This window comes from Ptychodera flava, chromosome 7 (genome assembly GCF_041260155.1).
Source record: "Ptychodera flava strain L36383 chromosome 7, AS_Pfla_20210202, whole genome shotgun sequence".
NCBI lineage: Eukaryota > Metazoa > Hemichordata > Enteropneusta > Ptychoderidae > Ptychodera > Ptychodera flava.
The window spans coordinates 9,120,809-9,146,573 of record NC_091934.1 but is presented as its reverse complement, the minus strand read 5'-3'; the positions used below and the strand labels follow the sequence as shown (position 1 = coordinate 9,146,573).

The following is a 25,765-nucleotide window of genomic DNA, read 5'->3' as shown; positions in this document are numbered from 1 at the left end:
ATTTGAACATGATGACGTAGGCCTACATGGAGCTAAGCTTGATGGAGCTGACCTCTATGGAGCTAAATTTGAACTTGGGAATCAGTCTATTATATATGATTGTTGGCTTCATTTTGTTGGCTAGCTTTAACATAGTAACACTATAGCTCTATTGCACATGTAGATGGAAATACACGTTCCTAGAGTGATCTGTTGAAAATCAAACTTTTAGGCTGCGGTCACAAAAAATTGTTAGGGGGGGCTGGAGGAATTCAGGGGGGATTCGAAAGTTTTTGGGGTAGTAGAGGGGGGACTTGAAAACTTTGCTCTGCCCGTAGGGGGGACTTGAAAATTTTTTAGTTCCCTTATTTATGTTTTACATTTTTTGGTTCCCTTTCATGTTTTACATTTTCCACTTCCAAGTTTTTGTAGGTAATTCAATGAAAATGAATACCATTTTTTATGTCATCCAATTGTTGTAATGTTAGTAATCATTTTACAAAATCTAGAACCATTTTGTCACATTTCATGACTTTTATCTCGAAAAAATCTAAACATGTGTGATTTGTCATAAAAACCAAACGAGCCTAGTAACAGAGCAGAAGCTGTAACTGTTGATGATTTTTGCAATATTGTTATGTAATACATCAACTTCAGTTTCTTGCTGTCTCCCTACAGCATAATCAAACACACAATATTAGTTTGTCGACAAAGCCTGTATTATAAATATGTAAGCTTATTAGGTGATAATTTAATCAGTGACAGTCAGTTGTCAGTGATACAAATGCAATGGAACGGCGCAATACGTGTTTATTTTGTCTGCGCGCACATCCTTTACAAATATGCGTGCTTGTGATAGTTGGGGGACTTGAAAAGTTTTGACCCCCCCCCCCCCCCCATCGTTATTTGTGAACGCAGCCTTACGAGGAAATGAGTTTTGAATGCGCGCGACCTTGGCGGAATTCCGTCTGAACCAACTATCTATACTGGCATTGACTGCCCGGCCGTTATTAAACAACCGTTCGTGACTGTAATGCCGTGAAAGGGTACTTTGATCGTGATGTCATGAGAGCCCTGCCTATCCCGAAATAGCTCGGGGAATTTACATTGCTCAATTGTTTACGTGGAACCCAGTCCGCAGCCTGTGGTGGTAAAACGAAAGAACAGTGTCTTACAATGGGCATGCGCATTAGCTGTCATCCAGTGCAGGTCGTTAAAATCTATGCTTCTCATATTTAGTCATTTTGGGTGAGTGTGCATGTCGCCCCGACTTCAAAGGGTGGTAACAGTGCACTACATGTGATCAGATATATCCACTGAACACACAGGCCGGGGTACAGGCATGCCAGCTGACGGATTATGACCTCATTTGACCCGATGATGTCATCGTTCGGGGAATTTCTCCCAGCCTGACTCTGAACTGTGCAGAGCGAAACCCTTGTCTACTATACACAGCGTCAAGTGGTGGTTTCGGAGTCAACATCGATTTTGTACGTGTCCAGATTCGTCGAGTCTTGGGTTTAGCCATACTTAGACGGTTCAACATAGATGGCGTACAGGTTGAAGTTTGCCGAGTCATTTCCTTCGACCCAAACGCGGGACGAAGCCGCCAGGGCAATTTTGCACATTATTTGTAGGTATGGCGGAAGTATGGAAGTTGACGCTATACAAGAAGTCATCGGCCATGGAAAATCGAACTACTACTTCGGAGGATCGAGGCCGGAGTCGCTGCTGATGAAATACCCGAACCTCTTCAACCTGGACGTGAAGCCGCACCGAACGCAGGTCACTGCGATAACTTCAGTCCGGGCGTGCGATGCGTACAACAGTCGCGCGGACTGTTCTGACGATCTGTGTAGGCATCTCCACGTATGCAAGTTTTACGCTGTCGACAAGTGTAAATTTCTTGGAAAAGCGCCCGGAAGAGGCAAAAAGTGCCTCTATTCGCACAATTTCCACGACGAGGACAATATCGACGTATTGCGTGAGCATCTCCTTGACGGTTTGCCTGACAAGCAGATACAAATGGTGCTGAAACAGAGCTGGAAGGACGTGACTGTACCGGAAATCTGCAAGTTCTACAACGTCGAGTCGGGCTGCGAAAGGAACGCCAAGTGTTCGAGATTACACGTTTGCAAGCACTACATCATGGGCGATTGCAAGTTCCACCGTGGCTGCAAACGGTCCCACAATATATTCGACCCCCAACCGAAGGCCGTCCTCGAGAAATTTGGCATCGACGTGAAACGAAGCCCGAAGGACGTCTTAAAGGATCTCCGAGACGCCGCAAGTCAGAAAGGTGGCTCCAGTGGTCCTGTTTCTAGTCCTCGCTCGCCAAAAACACTCTCACCGACATTAAAATCGCCGACAGACAGCCGTATCCTGGACGAAGACACCGATATTTGTACCTTTTACGTTCGTGGCCAATGCAACTTCCGGTCGAACTGTAATCGCCACCACTGCGACATGCCGTACCTATGGCAACGCCTTGGTTACCATGACAGTGATTGGGTTAGCTTCGAGAAGGCACTGAACGTGAAAATAGAGAAATCTTTCTGCGACCCAGGCAAAGTCGACACCATCATGTTTGATTCGTAAGTATATGTATCCGATATTTTGATGTCAAAATTTACTTTCACTTTTCCCTCTGCTTGTTGTTTGATACACGACAACTTTTCTAACGCATACCAAACATGTACAGTGGCCATCGCCGTGTATCCAACTACAATTGACTATGCCCCAGAATGGAAATTCCATTTTTAACGGACAATAGCTGTGACCTGTGATTGTGTTTTCCCAATTTCTTTTAAAAATCCGGTTTAACGTATTTCCCCGTAAATCATGTTGGTATACAAGCCATATCAACTAAGTGCATCGTGTGCAACACGCAATGTTTATGTTTACAAAATCAATTCTCAGATATCAACCATGACTTTGGACATGACACATGTACAAGATTGGTCGACAAGTTGAACATAAGCAATGTCGACATGAACTTGGTAGGTGAACATGACAACTTAATTTATACAGGCGGAACTAAATTCTGAAAACAATGCAACCAAAAGTTACTGTTGAGGCTACATTCTTCACAAATATTCACTGGTGGGGGTGGGGGGTAGGGGGCTGGAGGAATTGCGATTGAAATCTTTAACTTTTTTCAGATCCCCGCAATACCCTCCAAAAATTCAAATCCCCCATCTTATATCCCCTTGTTTATTTTATGCTGGCAGCTTATGAGACATACAGTGAACAGCGCCCAGATCACGGCTGTGGCCGCTCGGCTGTACACTATATATATACCCATGGCTGTGGCCGCCGCTCCGCTCAGACTGTCTGTCTGAGTAACGGTAGAGCTGAGCGGCCACAGCCTTGCTCTTCTAAGAAAGTACAGTAGAGCTAAGCGGCCACAGCCTTGCACTGGGATGGGCGCTGTTCTCTGTATGTCTCAATAGCTGCCCGCATGATTTCCGTTTGCACAGTTATTAATAAAATCCATGTTTCAACATTACATACAGATATTTTTAAAATTCGTCGTGCGCCTATGCCATTAACAAAGGACTTTTACTCGAATTCAGTATACAGGCTTTGTTGACAAACTGAATGCTGTGTTTTTCATGCTGTAAGCAAGGAGACAACAAGAAACTTTATCCGATACATTGCATAGAAATACTGAAAACAATCATCAACAGTCACTAATCCGTCACAAGGTCTTCTTCTTGTTTTTCCTATGAACATTTTGATGGCATTCATCCTATTTTAGATTTTTTCGAAATGAAAGTCATGAAATGTGATAAAATGGTTCCAGATTGTTGTTTAATTATTACTAACACTGGAACCATTGGATGATAGCATTACCTACCAAACTATGGAATCAGGAAAATGTCAAAAATAATATAATAGGGAACCAAAATACTTCAGATCCCTCCTTATGCGCATAGCAAAACATTCAAGTATTATGTCGAGATCAACTCATTCAACTACGTATTTGTCTCCTATACAATAACAATTTTCATTTATCCAACACCAGCGCTGCATTTCTGCAGCAGGCGAGTGAAAAGACTAACCTCAGTTTTAGGTATCAGTAGTGGTTTGTGATGTGTGATTGTTGACATGGCCAAGCTATAGGCCTACTTCAACTTCGGTAAAGTCGGTGGAAGTACACAAATTGGTTCTGTTCCATTTATTTGTGCGCGTGTTATTTCACTCATTTGACTATTTGCACACACTCGCTCTATGCATATGGGAATATTTTAATTGCAAATGCCTTCCGGAGATACGAACGTTATATTTGTCTTATATGTCGTTTGAATTACACAAAAAGGGCAAATATTTTCGCTGTAAAAAGGTCATGTGAGTGACGTCGAAATATCCGACTTGACAAGCCTTTTTTAAATGACGTGATTCTCACCTGAGGGTGGAGCACCAAAACATTCCGACCTGTACTGTAATCAGTAATGTATGTATATTTGCATGTAACTGGAACATCATGACCAGCAAAATGGTTAAAGTTGTTCTGCATTTAATATAATTGGCATCGACAAAAGTTTGAACTTTGGTGAACCCAATCGTTAAAGTTTCTAGACTAAAATTAACGTAATTTTAATAATTACATATTTTTATGATAATTCATGATCAAATCCCTGTCAATTAACAGCAACGACGATAAAGAGAAGTTTGCGCACGACACTAGATAAGTTTGACTTCCATTTATTAACTGACGTAACCCTTCCCACTTTGCATGCTGTCAGCGGCACACGACAAAATAAAACCCAAAAATAAAACACATTTATTTCCAGTTATCGCAAGCATCACTCCGAGACCACGGCGCCATCTTTTATGTCTCATTTAGTATTTTCACAAAAATCCGTGCCTCGGTGTTCCAGAACACACGCCTGGACAAACAATCTAAATCATGAACAGACTAAGTTCTTGAATTGCTGTCCCGCCCTCCCTGCCCATAAAATAGAATTAGGAAGAGAAACTGTTCGCGCAATACAAAATAAAAACAGGAATATAAAGAATTTTGTAGTCATTAAAGAAAACAACTAGTGATTTCAGGTTCTCATACTGAAAGGTCGGAGGAGGGGCGGGGTCGCATCGCTACACCACTTTTGCAGTATGTCAAGGATTAGTAACAGCACAGTTACGTGTCTTTTTTGTCTTTTTTAAATCCATTTTGCGCCTACGTGATCCATAAAAAGATAAACAAGTGTACATATATATGCCTGAGAAGAACCTAATTCTCCTAGATCCTCAAGCATATGTACAGACGCCTATGGGGCACGTAGGCGCAGAGCGGATTTTTAGAAGAAAAAAACACGTGACTGTGGCAGCAGTCCCTATCTTCCTCTGTCAAACAGAGAAGTACATGCAGACTCGAAATAAACGTGCAGTTATTTAGTTCATGGAGCTAGAAACGCCCGTTTCTAGCTCCATGTTTGATTAGACGCCAATGGCAACACTGGCAACAGTACTGCAGTGGACGCTGTCAGTTCTATGGATGGTCTGTAAACTCACTCTTGGAGACAAGCGCCGTCCAAATAGTCGGGTCGGAAGGTAGGTTCCCATGCACCCCATGGATGTATTTTTTTAACTACATTTTTTGTAATCCTTTAGGGTCTATATTTAATGAATTTGATGTTCCCAAAATCAAATCGTGTCCCATGGGGTTCATTTGGCGCCATCTTTGCCGCCATCTTGGCCGCCATCTTGGATTTCAACGATGGGGTAGGGGTCACGTATCTACCGCTCGACGGAAACAGAAACAATAAAATACTATAAACGTTACATTTTTAGAAAGCCAAGATCATGGCCTTTTCATTGATATATAACTTAATAGGGATTAATTAATATTCGAACGTCGATTAGACTTTATATCGGTCATTGGCCGTAAATCGTAAAATTTGCGTAAATTTCACACCCAATAATTAAGTTCCCGTTCCTCCAAACAATTTTTCATAAGGTATTTATATATTTTTGGAAGAACTCAGTGCAATAAACAGAAAAACAACATTAAAAGTATGTGTCTTGAGATTTAGTGGGTGTATGAGCTTGTTTTCTTATTACGCGGTATGCCACATATCCGTGTGTAACATAAGGGGTAGGGGTAATGTTTCCCTTTCTGTTCGAATCATGAATGATGAAACCATAAAAATGTTACATTTTTTAAAAGTGCTGCATCAGACCTTTCTAAAAATATATAGATTTATGGGGAAAAGTTGCATATTTAAAAGTTACAAAGCTTAAACCTTTCGGTTTGTGTCGATTTTAAGTGATTTTTTAAGAACGAAATTACAACATATGGGGTAGGGGTAATGTTTCCCTTTCTGCCTCGAACCATGAATTACGAAACCATATAAATGTTATACTGTTTGAAAGCTCTGAAATGGGCCTTTCCAAACATGTATAGTTTTATTGGGAAAAGTCCATATTTTAAAGTTACAAAGCTTATGCCTTTCAGTTTGTGTAAATTTTAAGTGATTTTTTAAGGACGAAATTACAACATATGGGGTAGGGGTAATGTTTCCCTTTCTGCCTCGAGCCATGAATTACGAAACCATATAAATGTTATACTGTTTGAAAGCTCTGAATTGGCCTTTCCAAACATATATAGTTTTATTGGGAAAGTCCATATTTTAAAGTTACAAAGCTTAAACCTTTCGGTTTGTGTCAATTTTAAGTCATTTTTTTAAACAAAATTTTAATATAAGGGGTAGGGGTAATGTTTCCCGTTCTGCCTTGAACCATGAATTATGAAACCATATAAATGTTATACCGTTTGAAAGCTCTGAAATTGGCCTTTCCAAACATGTATAGTTTTATTGGGAAAGTGCATATTTGAAAGTTACAAAGCTTAAGCCTTTCAGTTTGTGTCAATTTTAAGTGATTTTTGAACAAAATTATAATATAAGGGGTAGGGTAATGTTTCCCGTTCTGCCTTGAACCATGAATTATGAAACCATATAAATGTTATACTGTTTGAAAGCTCTGAAATGGCCTTTCCAAACATGTATAGTTTATTGGGAAAAGTCCATATTTTAAAGTTACAAAGCTTAAGCCTTTCAGTTTGTGTCAATTTTAAGTGATTTTTTGAACAAAATTATAATATAAGGGGTAGGGGTAATGTTTCCCTTTCTGCCTTGAACCATGAATTACGAAACCATATAAATGTTATACCGTTTGAAAGCTCTGAAATGGGCCTTTCCAAACATGTATAGTTTTATTGGGAAAAGTCCATATTTTAAAGTTACAAAGCTTATGCCTTTCAGTTTGTGTCAATTTTAAGTGATTTTTTAAACAAAATTATAATATAAGGGGTAGGGGTAATTTTTCCCTTTCTGCCTTGAACCATGAATTATGAAACCATATAAATGTTATACTGTTTGAAAGCTCTGAAATGGGCCTTTCCAAACATGTATAGTTTTATTGGGAAAAGTCCATATTTGAAAGTTACAAAGCTTATGCCTTTCAGTTTGTGTCAATTTTAAGTGATTTTTTAAACAAAATTATAATATAAGGGGTAGGGGTAATGTTTCCCGTTCTGCCTTGAACCATGAATTATGAAACCATATAAATGTTATACTGTTTGAAAGTTCTGAAATACGTCTTTCCAAACATGTATTGTTATATTGGGAAAAGTCCATATTTGAAAGTTACAAAGCTTAGCCTTTCAGTTTGTGTCAATTTTAAGTGATTTTTTTAAACAAAATTATAATATAAGGGGTAGGGGTAATGTTTCCCGTTCTGCCTTGAACCATGAATTATGAAACCATATAAATGTTATACTGTTTGAAAGCTCTGAAATTGGCCTTTCCAAAATGTATAGTTTTATTGGGGAAAGTTGCATATTTGAAATTACAAAGCTTAAGCCTTTCAGTTTGTGTCAATTTTAAGTGATTTTTTGAACAATATGCACAAAACAGTTAGTCCGTTGGCCAGGTATCGAAATCATCCCCTCTAAGGCATTTTACCCACTATGATTTTCTGTTAGCTAGTATTCTCAGCTGTCATAATCTGCTTATTTTCCATTGAACTGATGGTGTGTGAGAGTGTAACGACTTGTTTGTGAAGGGCTGTCACGCCCTCGGTAGTAAAATAGGAATGGGTTAGGGGTAACATATTTTACCGCTAGTCGGAAACAAAACAACAAAAAAGTACCATAAACAATACATTCTTAGAAAGCCCAGATATAAGCTTTTTACTTTTTTGATAATTATTCGACTTTAGATGGCGCCAATATTCCGTATGTACATGGCGGTCAGCAGCTGAATCATTCACATAACGAACGTTGATATGGCCTGAAACTTCGGTAAATTCATTCAAGCAAACTCTTGTTTGATTAAGTTGATAGTTTTCCTTTCTTTTTTATTTCGAGTATTTGCCATGGCATGACTGAAACGAACCTTGAAACGAAGGCTGTACGTATCTATATTAGTCCGAGCTGAGCGTGATCTGAGAGCAAACAGATCCGCAGATAATGCGAACGATCGCAACCGTTACCAACAGACTCATTATGCAGAGCCATGCCCCAAAACGCCCAACCAAACTTGGCACTAATCATGATCCCAGTCCATTTCGAGCCGGGCTTTAAGGGAAGTGCGGTGGCCTTTGAAAGACCCTTTGGTTTGGTTTTGTACCGTAGTATAGGAAGAAAACCCGACCTATCGTCGTTGCTGTGAATGTTTGTGTTGTTTTTAGCCTCTTTTTGCCTATTTGAAGAATCGTCTTTGCAGCCTTCCATCCTGCGTTCTGTGTAGCGAGTGTCTTCGATCGCTCTCTTAAGTTTGTGATGTACAACTGTCTTGAGTCCCGGTGCTTTATTGGGTGTAGAGGTAAATAGTTAGAGATCAGGGTGATAAATTGGTTGCCGCAGTGTCTTTCCAGGTGTTGCCACTTTTGAAGGAATTCAACACTCGGTATTTTGGCCTGGTAAGTATTCTTTAAGGTGTACCTGTAGGCTACGTGGTACTGAATAGGGGCCACTTAGGTTTCAACACATTCGATACTCTTGGCTTTCGCTTATACCCCGTTGTATGAGTAACTGGGATCGGAAATGGGAAAGGCTTAATTAATATCCATCTTTGCTAATATTAATTCTCGTTTGGCTTACAGATGGCCACCTCTACTTGTTTCGGTGAAAATTTGACTTTCAATTGGACAAAACATTGAGTATGACTTTCTTCTGTGTGTTATTTAGGCCTATGGAAAATATGAAAATTGCATATATATTGTTGTCAAATATCTCAAATCTTAGATTGTAAGAGATAGGCTAGATTGTAAGAGATAGGCTTAGGCTTCCATGTAATCATACAAATGAGTTAAATGGGAATTTATTGGAGTAGATTACAGTAATCGAAGAGAATGATTGACACTATAGAAAGACTTATCTCGGATTGCGGGGACCTAACTATAAAAGAACAGCACAGAATACTTGCCGGATGTATTGACTGTTCATGTATAGTACAGGCTAGTACAACATGGAATGTAAAACATACAAATCAAAGAAGTGGCAAATTTTCTCAACTTTTCACAAAGTTTATATTCCATCATTACTATCAGGATTAGGATTTTCCAATCTATAAATAAGCTATTACTTGATTACACCTTGATTCAGCATGACCAACATTTTGCATTTGCCACGCAACCAGCCATGCCCGTCCCTGGGATCGCGAACAATGCCTTTAACGAAGCTTTTGAATTGTGTAAGAATGTCCTCTCTGTGGAGTATAATGTGTGAAGCCGTTGTCTAGCTCGCTTGACTCTGATGATTATGTTGACTTATTTTTTCTCAGCTGCTGGTGGCTGATCTAGCTCGAAAGTTAGATCAATCTAGTCTCTCTGATTCGATCATGCTGGTGGAAAATGGTATCTTCAAGCATTGACCCTAAAACGTCCGTTTGTAGGGTCTTTGCTTCAAAGACGTCAGGGTCTAACATTGGTTAAATGTCATCCATGATAAGAAACTAATGATAGATTCACTCACAAGGCATTTTAAACATTGAGGTGTCAATGGGAATATAAGCCTTTTTAGTCATTTTCTGAGGTTTGTCTCGCCTTCTTATTGCTTGGTGTAGAGAGTGTTTGTTCGCCTTCTGTTTACTATTTAGTTGCGTAATTTGAATGCGTTCTGTGACATTTGGCTTTTCGGGTTTTAGTTCCAGAATTATTTTGCTATAGTGTTCTGCGTTGTAAAATAAATTCGAAAAATTGGTTATGATCTCTTGTTTTCTGGTAAGGAAGGTAAAGTGTTGTCGATCCATCTTATCTTATTATGGAGAAGCTATATTGTGATTAATGGTGATTGGTTTTCAGCGATAAAAGATTCTCTCGTGTTCCCGTGTGGTATTAAAAGTAACACTATTAATAGTGAGCTCTGATTTGCCCAGACGGTCACGTGACTGTGCATGTATTTACATATACTGTAAAGTTGGCCATTCCTATCTCCAAAGTGGGTTTCTTTCACATTGTTTGTATTTTATCACAAGTTTCAATATACTGATATAATATAGCGATAAACAACCCCTATAAGTTGGGTACACCACTCGAGCTCGGTTTTGACCATTTCACTCCTTATACACACGACTGAAGTTCGTGCGTATATGTTGTTTACCGGTCGAAACCGTGTTGGTATCCTTTCAAAGTGGTGCTTTATTGCTTATATATCTCTCGCGATACAATTAAGAAAAGGGATTGATTGTTGCTGCTGTCATATCAACTTTGCATGACGACTATGACATCCAATTTAGTGTTTGTGGGTTTGGAATATATAATTTTGACATATTATAGCTGTTAACTTTCTTTCCCTAATTTGAGTTATTGAAATGAGTAAAACGTCTTTATTAACCACCATTTTAGCTTTTTAGTGCTATTCAATGCCTATAGAGTATTTTTCTATGTTCCTTTTAACAAGTAAATGTCAGTAAAGTAACACAAACTTTTGAGTTTAGGCATTTTCACTGCATAATTTTGAGTTTACCCCATCAAGCCATATCTTGTTGGAAAAACAACTGCGTTAGTGTTTCAGAGATATGATATTTTTGTGGCTTCCTTATTCGCTGCGTTTGGTAGGAGAGGAAACATTACCCATACCCCTATCCCTTAAATGTATATTATAGAGGGATGTACGGCATACCATATATTAGGTAAACAATCGACGCACCCCATAAGTCTCAAGAAGATACACTCCTTTAATGTTTTTTACTTCTCTATTGCATTAAGTTCCTTCAAATGATATATAAATACCTTGTAAAAATTGTTTGGAGGAACATGAACTTAATTATTGGGTTTGAAATTAAGCAAATTTTACAATTTACATTTCATGTCCGATATAAAATCTAATCGATTTTTGAATATCGATTTATCCCCATTTAGTTGTATACCAATGGTAAGGGGATTATCTGGGCTTTCTAAGAATGTATTGTTTATGGTACTTTTTGTTTTGTTTCCGACTAGCGGTAAATATGTTACCCCTAACCCATTCCTATTTTACTACTGAGGCGTGACAGCCCTTCACAAACAAGTCGTTACACTCTCACACACCATCAGTTAAATGGAAAATAAGCAGATTATGACAGCTGAGAATACTAGCTAACAGAAAATCATAGTGGGTAAAATGCCTTAGAGGGGATGATTTCGATACCTGGCCAACGGACTAACTGTTTTGTGCATATTGTTCAAAAAATCACTTAAAATTGACACAAACTGAAAGGCTTAAGCTTTGTAACTTTCAAATATGCAACTTTCCCCAATAAAACTATACATGTTTGAAAGGCCAATTTCAGAGCTTTCAAAAAGTATAACATTTATATGGTTTCATAATTCATGGTTCAAGGCAGAACGGGAAACATTACCCCTACCCCTTATATTATAATTTTGTTTAAAAAATCACTTAAAATTGACACAAACTGAAAGGCATAAGCTTTGTAACTTTAAAATATGGACTTGTCCCAATAAAACTATACATGTTTGGAAAGGCCAATTTCAGAGCTTTCAAACGGTATAACATTTATATGGTTTCATAATTCATGGTTCAAGGCAGAACGGGAAACATTACCCCTACCCCTTATATGTAATTTTGTTTAAAAAATGACTTAAAATTGACACAAACCGAAAGGTTTAAGCTTTGTAACTTTAAAATATGGACTTGTCCCAATAAAACTATACATGTTTGGAAAGGCCAATTTCAGAGCTTTCAAACAGTATAACATTTATATGGTTTCGTAATTCATGGTTCGAGGCAGAAAGGGAAACATTACCCCTACCCCATATGTTGTAATTTCGTCCTTAAAAAATCACTTAAAATTTACACAAACTGAAAGGCATAAGCTTTGTAACTTTAAAATATGGACTTTTCCCGATAAAACTATACATGTTTGGAAAGGCCAATTTCAGAGCTTTCAAACAGTGTAACATTTATATGGTTTCGTAATTCATGATTCGAGGCAGAAAGGGAAACATTACCCCTACCCCATATGTTGTAATTTCGTTCTTAAAAAATCACTTGAAATCGACACAAACCGAAAGGTTTAAGCTTTGTAACTTTTAAATATGCAACTTTTCCCCATAAATCTATATATTTTTAGAAAGGTCTGATGCAGCACTTTCAAAAAATGTAACATTTTTATGGTTTCATCATTCATGATTCGAAACAGAAGGGAAACATTACCCCTACCCCTTATGTTACACACGGATATGTGGCATACCGCGTAATAAGAAAACAAGCTCATGCACCCACTAAATCTCAAGACACATACTTTTAATTTGTTTTCCTGTTTATTGCACTGAGTTCTTCTAAAAAATATATAAATACCTTATGAAAAATTGTTTGGAGGAACGGGAACTTAATATTGGGTGTGAAATTTAGCAAATTTTACGATTTACGGCCAATGGCCGATATAAAGTCTAATCGCGTTCGAATATTAATTAATCCCTATTAAGTTATATATCAATGAAAAGGCCATGATCTTGGCTTTCTAAAATGTAACGTTTATAGTATTTTATTGTTTCTGTTTCCGTCGAGCGGTAGATACGTGACCCCTACCCCATTGTTGAAATCCAAGATGGCGGCCAAGATGGCGGCAAAGATGGCGCCAAATGAACCCCATGGGACACGATTTGATTTTGGGACATCAAAATTCATTAAATATAGACCTAAGGATTACAAAAATGTAGGTTAAAAAAATACATCCATGGGTGCATGGGAACCCTACCTCTTCCGACTAGACTAAAAGTTATGGTGATCTATCCATTAAAAAGAAGTGCTTGTATTCAACTACACATCTGTTCGATGGGGAGCTTTCGCGATACCCACAGCGGTCCACCCTTAACCGGCCTGTTTGACATACTCAGGAAGAACTACCTACTCCAAAACTTTTCTAACTTGACGTATCTCCTTTGGCCAAGTTTCTTTAACCCTGCAGGTTCTCTATATGCAATGTTTTTGAATTTCGTGATGTCCTTGCCAACCGTTTGTGCTAAAGTACGGTCCCTCCAAAAAACGATGTGGCATGGCCGCTCTCCCTCGTTTTCGCAGCGAACCGGTAATGATCCGCGTCTCACCAGCATGTAACTCTACACAGGATGGTTAGGTTGAATTCGGCAATACAAAATGTCAGTGATATGCAGTTCACCAGGAGAGGGTTTCGATACATGATAGTGAAGATAGTGTGCATATCCCAGTGGATGTGGTCAGCGAATCGCATTTCACTGCCCGACCGGTTTTGATATACACTTGGTGAAATTAGATTATAACCATACTTTGCTTTATGAGGCCAGAGTAATTAAATCCTTTGTTGTACGTCCACTCAAACGTTTGGAAAGCCTTAAGAAGGTAAGAGGTTCAAAAACACACAGAAAACTTAACATACGTAAGTTTTATACTTGATTGTTTCCTTTTAGTATGAGTGCACATTTAAGAATCAAAGCAGAAACTACTTAATCACCTCAATAATTCACACTACAATTTGACATTCTGCAAGCATGCGGGCGTTTTACATACATTTTACAACATTTTCAAACAAAGATTCGTAGGCAGAAAAGCTACACGGTAAAGTCATATTCAAATGCACTGAATGAGAAGCTCAAAATATACGCACATGGAGATGCAAACTTGAAGCAAAGAACTTATTTGAATTCGGCCTCAATTCATGCGGATACAAGTTTTAAATTTACAACAAACTGAAATGACAAGAAATTGCTGATTTCATATTTTCACTTCCGAGCCAAATTTTACAACCCTCTCCTGCACTGACACCTTCTCTCATCTCCACGATGATCAGTTCAGTTCTGTGAGGAGTAACCAAATAGCTGTTTGAAAAAGTGTGCAAAATATTAAAACCAGCTGCTGTTCTGAAACATTCAATTATATCTACCTAATTCAAAACCTCGCTGGAAAATAAATGTACATTCTCGACACTCTGACACTCATCTAGTTCCCAAATCTCCAAAATGTTTCAAGTTGAAATGAAGTTTCGCTTTAGTTTACGGTGAAATGGCGGGGTTTCTCTTCATGGATATGAATATCAATGAGAAGTTGGTCAGCGGAACTCTTACAACATGGACTGTCGATGAGCCAGAAATTCATTTCAGAAATTCTATAATTAACGCAAAAACATGTTATGTGGCAGGGGCTTAATAATTTAAACTAATGTGTTACAAAATCTTCGATGTTTTGGGATAGAACCTTGTTTACAAAGTTTAGGATGAGCGTTAAAAAGTGCACTTCGTGAAATAGCTCAAACACGCATTGTTGTTCTTTCATGCATGGATAGGTTGGCTCAAGGGAGGCATTTCAGCTGAATGGCAAACATATTGTGTTGGTGTCTATATATTTTTCTTTCACTTTTTTGATTTCCCTTTACAAAGAAACACGCACCCTTTACTTGGAAGCACTGACTTGCGACGTCATATCGGTAAATTCGCCACCGTGTCATTTTAGTAGGTTGTGCGTCGCTCTTTCTATTTCATTTTGTATTTGGGTCGCACACTTGATTGACACAAGGGAGCATTTACTCATGCAATCTTGCAGAATTTCTCCGAAGCCAACTAGCACAGAACATCTAAAACGGGACATAATTCTGTGTTGGCTTCGAATGGACCATTAATTTGCACACTTGGCGCGATCACCAGAGAATCGACCGCAAATGCCGCATTATAAAGTCACCATTCGGATGATACGGGGACATATATTGTAACCAAAAGTGTTTTTACACGGAAATAAGCTATTCTGAGTCGTTCTAATTCCTTATAATCAAAATTAAATTACCAAGGGAATATCAAACCATTTGCGACTGCCCCTTCACTCGCTGAGATACCCGAATCATCATCCTCCACTTCTCACCTAGGAACTGACCACTAGTCCTCTAGGAAAGAATCCTATTTCCCTCTCATCGTTACAAATGCTCTCTCTCTCTCTCTCTCTCTCTCTCTCTCTCTCTCTCTCTCTCTCTCTCTCTCTCTCTCTCTCTCTCTCTCTCTCTCTCTCTCAGCATAACATCATCAATTTGTCCTTATTTGAATGTTCTATACGTTTGTATGACATATGCAAATGTACATATTGTAATTGTGCGAAGTTTGAATTAATTGGTACCGATACCTAGGTAGTGTCTTCAAATTTGTTATCGGCAGTATGGCTAACAACCCAGGAGCAGATCACTTACGCGGAACTCGATTTTTCGTAGCACATTGCGATTTTGTGGCGAGGCAGGTTGGCTGGACACTTGGCTCTCCTATTGAAGCTAAGAATGTGGTTCTATGTCCTTAAAATTCAATTAACACGATTGGAACTAATTTGGGATAATTAGATCTTCATAGTTTTGAAATTTCACAAAAATGTTAGGTGCCTATATAACTGAATGTCTCAATATTACAAATTACTCATAAAACAAGTGTGTTTGTACAAAGAAAAGCAGATTAGCTTACATTTGCAGATTTTAAAGACATAACTTCACCATCCAATTATCTCAAATTATTTCAAATCGTATTAGTATCTTGATTCTTCAAAGAATTGGCCATTCGGATGCAATCTGAGCAAAAGGCTATGGCTGGTGTGCAAGAACGTTGTGGTATACAAACGATATGCATCTATAGTCTTAGCAATTACGGGGATTGTACTTTTTCTGTGTTAATCCAAAGAAAGTTAACACTAAATTTCTGTGTGGGATTGTTTACGAAGCCGGATCTTTTGAGTTCAAGTGATGGAGACAGAGGCGTCGACTGTATTTCTCCAAACTTTATTACTACAGCTACGATGAACTACTGCTATAATAATATAATGTATCAGTGGGCGGATAAGTGACGACTAGATCCAGTGGTGAGCGATGCGCTCGGAGTATACGCATACACGTACACTATACTGTGCATAAACATATACTAAAGTAAAGTGGCTAATTCAGGCTGTGATATAGCCGATTTTGGCGGGAAAGTAAGAAGCGTCTTTGACTTTGATTGGTTAGAGATGAGTCACACGTCAGAAAGAATTAAAACTATATGTAAACACAGGATGTTGGAAGGAACTAAAGAGATTACAATCTGTCTTCATTGTCAAGGAATTAAGAAGTAGCTATCTTTGTATACGTTTCTCGACAATTTCCAAATGTCTTGGCCGCCAGTGACACGTCTGTTGCCGGGCCCTGTCCTACTGTTTCCCAGAGAATTTTGGTCGGGCGCGATGCACCAAGTATCCACCTTCGATGCATCCTATGTGTGTATGTGTATTTATGATCATTTGCGTCATCATCGCTTAGGTCTGAGAGCATATGGTGGGCTATGGTTCTTTTCTTATCAAAACCACGTGCTTAGAGAGAGATGATTGCCTTGGGCTTGCCAACATTTGTGCTGCAACTTTCATATAAGACATCTGCGAGTAGTACGTTTGTACCCCGGGCAACACACTATTGGGCAAAATGTTCGCTAGCGCGTTTCACTCATTGACCCTAGAATCTGGGGTCTTTGTTTCAATACAGCACTGTGAACGGGTCTTAGAAATTAAATCACACCTGAGTTTCTACCAGGTTGCTTGGAAGGACCATAAACGTGCAAAGACGCTGAGCAAACTGATCAGACTTCGGCAAATTAAACTTTTGACAGCTGAAATATCAGCAAACTGTTCTGTATATTTTGTTGCAGCGTTGATATTCAGTGGCGTATTAACTTCGAGTCGATGTCAGCAACCAACTTGGATACCTACGACACCGGCTACCAATTACGACGCCTGTCGACCTGGTCGAGCGGAAAAGCGCCCCCAGGACACCTGTTCGCCACCAAGTGGATCTGGTACTGGAGGGACGAGTTTAACCAGTGGACTCAATATGGCGACAAGGTAAGGTATTAGTATAAAAAGCGAAAGTTTAACACTCTCACACACGAACATCACTACTGTTATCGTATCCGTAAAGGCATAATCAGTCAATATTTATAAAGTTGTTGATACCTTCTGATATTTCAAAAATTAATAATGTATCCTGGGTGATGAGCCTCCGCTATTGAAGCGTTGCATCTCTCTTTGTGTTTAATTTTGTGTGTCTTTATTGGAAAGTATTCTGGTTGCAACAAAGCAGGCTAAACATTCAGGCCGCTTAGTGGAAGCTAGAATTTAGAAATGTACTAAAATCACAAGAAAGATTCAAAAGCTCACGTTACTGACTAAACAGTTAAAATGCAATAGGTTATATTGATTTTAAACATTCAAAGAAGTGACACTTTTTCTTTCGAAAATGACAAAGACATGGGAGATTGTTCATTAGCTTGAAAACTTCTATTCGCTTTAATTTATCGATTTGGTTTTTTTTCAATTTCACCTACAAAAAGGGTACTAATAGCTTAAGCTACTGTAACTTACCAGAGTTCAACTGAAGTCTTGTTCTGCCTTCAGGACTTCTTCTCCGACTGCTTGTGCCATATGTCGTTTTTTTTACTTGCCTGTCGTTATGTCGGGATAATTAAATTTCATAATTTTCCAAGCTATTCGATAACTTCAAAAATCAACTTTTCATGAAGTTGAAAGGAAGGTGATTCACAAATTGTCGACTGTCAAAAGAATGCGGAATTCAGATAAAGATATCGGTCCTTGTACTTCGGCTGCTTGCTATGTCGTCCCACGTTGATTGCCATTGAAAAATCAGAAAGTAAATTCTCAGCGGAAGAATTGATTAGCCAACTATAGGGATTACTGTCTTGTGTTACTTACAAAGTTGACTAGAGTGTTTTAGTGTAGAAGTATATGGTATCTGTAAAGGAAATTCACTCTTTGAGCTCCCGAGAAATGTGTCGAGTGGTATTTATATAGAATTGCTGTATTCCACCAGGCATCCCATGCAGTAGGGACGGTACACAGTGACCAAATCGAGCGAGATTACCTGAAGTGGCAGGATGATGATGGAGAACCGGACAAAGTGAAATTCTCCGTTGGCAACCAGAAATACGTCCTGCGTTTCCCAAAGATGGAACAACAGAACAAAGCTTACAAGACCAAACGAGACGTGCGTCGCAGACCACAATTTTTATCAGAGGAAGAAATCGAGAAACTGCGCAGGTAGGCAATAATAGTTCTGAGTCGAGATATATCAATGTTTCCACAGTTAATTTAGATGTATGTCTACTTCACCATGCTTGTTCTCAGTAGTGTATTATTAAAGCATTCCACAACCTTTAACTTCACAAATACATTTGCTTGGGTATTTATTGCAAAATATTTTTTAAAAGAGATCACATATTTTTTTTTGATAGGAAGAATTAAAAATCTGATTACATGAACATTATCACCACATCAAGATGGCGAGTCATGTTAGATGTTGAAACCAGCATGATTGTATGAAAGTCATTTCTTTTCTCACCAATTCATCCTTTTTAGGGCCTCGGTTTGCGTTTACAAAGCACTAGGGTTGCACCGCAATCCTGTTGTTGACGCCACATAACAGTTTCTTGTTCTACTCCCAAAAGCCGAGTATTCAATGTGTCAACTCAGTCTATATGTGTGTAATGGTCAATGATATTATCCAATGAATTTTAGTTCGGACTAGAATTCACTTGTCAATAACATTGTACATTGTACATAATGCTGTTTGTTAAGGTAGAATGCGCGTCGGGGACAAATATTCGGACTTTCAAACTTTTGCAATTCTTTTCTGATCTACCACTTGCGTGGGCTCATTTTCAAGCTCTTGGTGTTAGAAAAATTTTCACTATCTTAGTTTTCGAAAATCGAAAATTTTATCCCTCCCCCCCCCAAGAGTTAATACATTGATGGCGGCCATTTTGAATTTCAAATATTGGTAAATCCTTGCTAATTTGTTTCTCTAGTATCAACCTTTGCACGGTGACCCCTGATTTTAATTCTTGATTTTGAAACAGTATGATTTAAAGATTCCTTGAGAAAGGTCTGAGCAAAAGTTTAAGTCTTTCACTTTCGAGGTGCATACTACCATAACAAGGCTAATATACTAACGGGAGAGAGGTACGAAAATGAGTTGGGGTTTTTATTTCAAAACGAAAATAAAGAAAGCTGTACCAAAACTTAAACGATGACATTCAAATACTTTTACCGAAACATGATGAAAATATGTCGCTTGAACTATATTGTAACTGAGTAGCGGAGTGAATGAATAAGTTAGCGCTTCACCGATGGCTACACACGTATATTTTCAGGAAAAGCCTGGCCAAAATTTAGAGAAAACATGTGACAGTGTTATCGATAATGAACCACAGTTAGTTCCTTGTCCTGCACGTTTAACCAATTTTTACGCTTCGTTCAAAACCCTGCAGGACACCACTGTCGAAATTACGAGCTGCTGGCGGTGGCTCATCTTCTGCCAGGGAACTTTCGCCCGCAGACCTCTTTCCTGCCGATTGGGACAGATCGGCTGACGACTTTGGAGATTATCAGATGTCCGAGTTGAAAAAGAGCGGGAAAACGGCTTCGATATATGCGGAGGTCGTCGCAGCGTTTGAGAAGACCATGAAGGATCGCGGTGGAAAAGTGGTCAGAATTTTAAGAGTGCAAAACATTGAATTATGGGACAATTTCAACAGGTGCGTTCGCACTCAACTTGTAATATTAATAATAGTAATAATAATAAAAGTAATAATAATTATAATAATGATAATTATTATTATTATTATTTATTGCAGTACAAGGCCTCAGCCCATCGTGCAATTCAATGAAAAAAATACAAAAGAAGGAAGATGGTCAGTGACAAACATATCACTAGACAAATTAACAAAAATACAAATGTTGGCAAATAAACATGTAAATACAATACAATGATGAAATAGTTTACAATCACATTTAAATTAAATCTGTTACACTTTCGTCTCGTCTTTTAAATGCTTCGGCGGCACATATACTTGTAATATTAGTAGATCGTAAAGTGTAGCGCGCCTTAAGTACCTGTTTGATTTTCCCACGACAGAGAAGGCTTGCCGGCCGGCGAATCCCTCTTAATTTTTTTAGGAATATCAGCAAAGGCAAATTGGTCTTACGACGCTCTGGTTTGCATCGCAAATAATCAAGATTATTATACACCTACTGCCGTAACCTATGGGAGTTTGACCGTCCAATAACTTTCCGTATTTTGTATAGTACGCGGAGTCCCGAATACGGGAGACGCGCGACGCGTCTCCCGTAGGGTTTGTAGCAATTTAATTTCAACAATCGCGCGCGTTCCACTCATATCGCGTGCCGCATCCCTCAAAATTTACCATAGAATTAGTTTATACGGACGATTAATAGAGGGAGGTGTATAATAATATGGTTACAAAATACGGCCCTGTATGGACTCTAGCTCAGTGAGTGACGTATTGGACTCGCCTTCGGCTCGTCCAATACGTCACTCACTGAGCCCTCGTCCATACAGGGCCGTATTTTGTGAATAACCCTATATTACATGAGAACTTCTGAGCAATTGTGACGTTATATTGTATAGCATTCCCAGGGGGATATTGCCATGGAAAAGCCATGCACACACTCACACACAGACACAGACACACACAGACAGCCACACACACACATATATATAATTATATATATGTACATATATATATACACACACACACACACACACCACACACACATATATATATATATACATATATACATATATACACACACACACATATATATATATATATATATATATATATATATATATATATATATATATATATATATATATATATATATATGGATCGCGGTTTTGACTACTCTTTTCCAACATATTAATGATGGAATGTTGATAAAATGTAGACTAACCCATGTTTTGTCTCAAGCATCGAACTTTTTGATGCCACTCTGTCGTCGCTTAGAACATGTATATTTTTCAGTACCAGTATTAGGTCAATTACGTAGACTTATGACCCGACTGAACAGAAATTTGCTGATATTTATTGCATAAGCTGTTCAAGGTACACGTGTATACAAATTCTGGACCGAGTGACCCCGGGTTAAAAAGGTCAGATTGAGGGCATTTTGGCTGCCAGAGTGTTATTTTGTATTACAAGTTACGTTGGCAGGAAACTATAATATTTTAAACTCGATTCTTTTACTGACATTTCTTTTAGGAAAAGAGACTGGATGAAAAAGAAAAACCAAGATAGACCAGTCGAAGAGCGACAGCTATTCCACGGTACAAGGAGCCAGTTCGTTGATGCTATTTGTCAGCAGAACTTTGATTGGCGCGTCAGCGGAACCACCACTGGTACTATGTACGGGAAGGGCAGCTACTTTGCCCGCGACGCCAGCTACTCTCGTAGTTACACACAACCCGACAGAGACGGCATTCGACAGATGTTCTTGGCAAGAGTTATTGTCGGGGCATACACCGACGGCAACAGCGCCCTAGTCAAACCTCCCCCACGAGACCCAGCCAAACCGTACGGGGAAACGTACGACTCATGCGTCAACAGCTCACGGGATCCAAGCATATTTGTCATCTTCGATAACAGTCAAACGTATCCTGAGTTCCTCATTTCGTACAAGTAACGAAAAAATAATTGAATTTGACCGTATTTAACTGTTTTGGCCTACTATACAAGATCACCAGCTGGGTTTCAAACTATGTTTTCAACGCATGCGTACACAAACAGCCGAGCTAAAAGACTTTTTATTCGACATGTCAGCGAATTTAAAATAATTATTTATCAAGAAATATTCAGTGATTTCGGCTAAAGATACAATGGAAAGATATAAAGGACGACTATAACAAAACAAAAAATACATAAAAACAAAAACAAAAACAAAAAGAGTACTTAAAATGTACTCATATCTCGGTGACGTCAAGGTCTGGATAATTGTTAGATATTCTACAACATAAATTAATCCAACGAAAATGTTAAAGTTCTAAATAAAAAATAAGACAAGGTAAAAGACAAAGGAACAGTGAACGAAAGTCCTTTTCCAGCAATGTCAGATCAAAGCAAAACAAACAAAAAACAAAATAAAAGATTAGAGAACAGAATCCTTGCAATGCATAATAATGTAGGTGCGCACTTTTTCATGGCATTTTCGATTCAAAAGACCGTTTAAATGAACTTTCTTCATGTTTACACAGACACTCCCACATATTTTAATTACATAGCATTGCGTTAACTGTCACGAGCAGATCCTCCATTTGTGGCAATATCCGAGTCATAATACGGCGCCCTGGTTGTTATGTCATAAGATGAGTTACCCAGATCATAATGTATGACAGACTGTCGACATAGTAAACAAACATTCAAAAATATAAAAAAAATATTTTGATATTTTGTGCCAGTAAACAAAGACTTGCAGAGTTTGAGCGTTAGCGCAGCTATCTTAATTTCGACATTCTTTTGTATACAGTGTAGGAATGAATGTTTAAGCACATCTATTCGGGTCAAAAGATCTCTTCGGAGGAAGAATTGAGGGCGACGTTCACAAATGGCTCTCATTGGACCCGTCCAAGGCATATCCTTTTAGCACTTGTGATTATTGTAAGTTTTGTATCGATCATACTAAGCTTATTGTAGTTGAATTCTATTTAATTTTTTGAGTATTTTTACTTTTTGAGTATTCGTACTTACAAGATTTGTTATTCTTTTGGAGGAGGCATTTCAAAAAGCGGGGCCAAAGTTACTGTATAAAGTAGGAGTTACAATGTCAATTTCTTTCCTTACATAGCACGTGCAATGCAAATGTTTAGATTGAGAATGTACAGTGATGCAAATATATTAAGGTACTATGCGCCTCCAAATCGACTTAAAGAAAGACTTCAAATTTTGCTCAAAATTTCCTCGACGAAATTCTCGACCACTCTCATTCAAAATCAAGAATAAAAAAAATCGGAGGTCACATCAACATTTTGGTTCTGTTTGAAGCAAATTATCTTATAACACGGTTGGAACTAATTTGGGATAATTGGATAGTGAAGTAATGTCTATTTGATCTGCAGATGTAAGCTCATCTGCTTTTCTTTTTAAGTTACACACTTGATTTTATGAGTAATTTGTAATATCGCAACATTCAGCTATAGGGCACCTAACATTTTTGAGAAATTTCAAAAATATGAAAATCCAATTATCCCAAATTAGTTCTAATCGTGTTTTATTTACCGGCATTCAAATTCATACGCGCCCATCCCTTTTTGTTATTGATATGGGGAACTTTAAAATTTTCGATTTTCACAAAAATAAGCCGATAGAAACTTTATGCACTCCGTGAAGTTCAAAATCTCAGATGAGCCTCTCCCCCTCCCCCAAGTGGTAGATTCGAGTCCGAATATCTGTCCCCGAGGCGCGTTCTACCTTAAATGGGACGGCTATATTTCAATGTTAAGATTTACAGATTTAACAACAGTTCCATGGTTCCAGGTAGTTCTGAATCGGACAGTACTCGTCAAAGATAAACATTCAGTCAAATCTATTTATGTCCATATTCGTTGTCATGTATTCAAGAATATCTTAGGCAAGTAATTGTTATATTTAAAGTAGATAACACTGTTTTACATAATTCTTAAAGAAAAACACTTAAAGTTTTTTACGCGCAACTACACAAAGTACAGAGAAAGATTGCAAGCCTTTTTAACAAAGCAAACTGTGATATCACATCTAAAATAGTAAGTTTTATGTAAGTTTTCATGAGGAAATTAATCTAGTTTTTTTCTGAGACAGGAAAAAAACAAGGAAAGTACTTTTCTCGTTTATTCCCTGGAATTTGATCGTTTACTAGATGTACACTTTGAACGCTGTACTACTAACACTTTAAGACTAGGCGAACACTGAATCTAAATGTACTTTCAAAGAAAAATATTGGAAATTTGCAACGCAATTCGCGTAGTTGAACGACAATTAACGATTTTGTACTGAAAATTAAAATATCATGAGAGCTGTGTTTATTAAAGGTTTTAGAAATGTAAAAGCAAATGAGAAAACATTTACAGAAAAAAATATTTAGCAATATTATATATGCAAATGGATTTTAAAAGAACGAAAGGTTTCGTCTCTCATCCACGCTTGCGTCGATCTTCGTCAGCAGAATCTTCTCTGTTTCACTTGAGGTCAAAAATAAGTAAAGCAAGCGACAATTGCCGTCTACGGCAAAAATATCTCAGTACGTGTACTCTATGCACATTTATGAACAATGAACTTTTCGTGCCAGAATCACCAATGCTGGTAACAAGTTCCTACTTTCTTATTTTTATGTTACTAATAGATCCCGTGAGCTCAAAAAAAGCAAAACGAAAAACACACAAACAAAACAAAGAGAAAGAAAACGAAAAGAAAAAATAAAGTAACCGCGTTGTCGCATTTTTAGTAAGGGACCAAGGATGAGAAATAAACCCATTTAAGGCCAAAGGGACGTTTTCAATCGAAAAAATGGTAAAGTGAAGATTCACTAGAATTAGTTTCAGCCGAAAATATCCATACATGATTTTGACTACCGCGTCACAAGAAAGGTCTGCAGATAACATTCCAATATTCTAGGAAACTTGACACTTCTGAGAATAAGCAATACCGAGTTTATCATTACAACGATAATTAGCTTTCAGTATTTACTAGAATCAAAGTGAGATACACGAAGTGTATTGATTTTTTAAAATTCACCATTGTATCCGAGAATATTCTGACGTTAATAAAAAGATTTTTGTATCCCAGTAAATGTGTTAGTTTTACTGCGATTTCTATGTGGTGGAGCATGTCCCGGATGTAATTTTGCATGAGATCACAGTATCGTGCTATACTTCTTGGAGGATGCATTCCAAAATCAACATATTGTTTCCAATCGGAGTGTGTTACTGATTGATTGATTAATTAATTGATTGATTGTCATTTACACAAATTTTGATGCATTACTGTTCAAGTTGTCGTCTGAACGTTTCCTTGTGTGCGCGCCCCCTGCATCCTAACAAAAATTTCATTGTACTGTGATTTTTCTAGTAATATCCCTTGCCCTTGCTTTTACGAAGCAAATTAAATTCCCTTTTGAGTTTGTTTTTTGCATTTTTGATGGACTTTGAACGCTTTGTTGATATTTGCCGTGATTTATTTCGTGAAATCTATACTCTCTGTCAGCCTAGGCCTGGCCTACTGTGTGCTTTCAAGGGATAAATTGATCTGCTGAGGAGGAAAATAATTCCTGTAGAATTTGTGTATGATGGAATACATTGTTCTTTTTTCAGAAACATACAGATGAGTAAACTTTGCGTTTTGAAAGTGTCGGATGAAATTGTTCCAATAACGAGCGAGAAGAAAAATAAGGAAAATAAAATTTGACATATGCACCATGTATAATTTCCTAGCAGTTGTAAAAGACGATAAAATATTACTGTAACCCATA

At 38.0% G+C, this 25,765-nt stretch overlaps 1 protein-coding gene across 1 annotated transcript; it reads left to right on the top strand.

Annotated features, from left to right (window-relative positions):
- The first annotated feature begins 1,100 nt into the window (after positions 1–1,100).
- On the top strand, positions 1,101–22,399 carry LOC139136712 (protein mono-ADP-ribosyltransferase PARP12-like). The gene is made up of 5 exons (XM_070704525.1): positions 1,101–2,573; positions 17,104–17,296; positions 18,282–18,508; positions 19,738–20,004; positions 21,532–22,399. The coding sequence occupies exons 1-5, from the start codon at positions 1,528–1,530 to the stop codon at positions 21,950–21,952; spliced, it is 2,154 nt and encodes a 717-aa protein (XP_070560626.1). The 5' UTR covers positions 1,101–1,527; the 3' UTR covers positions 21,953–22,399.
- The last annotated feature ends 3,366 nt before the right edge of the window (positions 22,400–25,765 follow it).

What these genes read in the sequence shown, in the direction of transcription:
- LOC139136712 (XM_070704525.1), top strand. Translation starts at nt 1,528, where the DNA reads ATGGCGTACAGGTTGAAGTTTGCCGAGTCATTTCCTTCGACCCAAACG. An exon ending in GGACTCAATATGGCGACAAG is followed by an intron (nt 17,297 to 18,281) that starts GTAAGGTATTAG and finishes GTATTCCACCAG; the next exon opens with GCATCCCATGCAGTAGGGAC. An exon ending in TTATGGGACAATTTCAACAG is followed by an intron (nt 20,005 to 21,531) that starts GTGCGTTCGCAC and finishes CATTTCTTTTAG; the next exon opens with GAAAAGAGACTGGATGAAAA.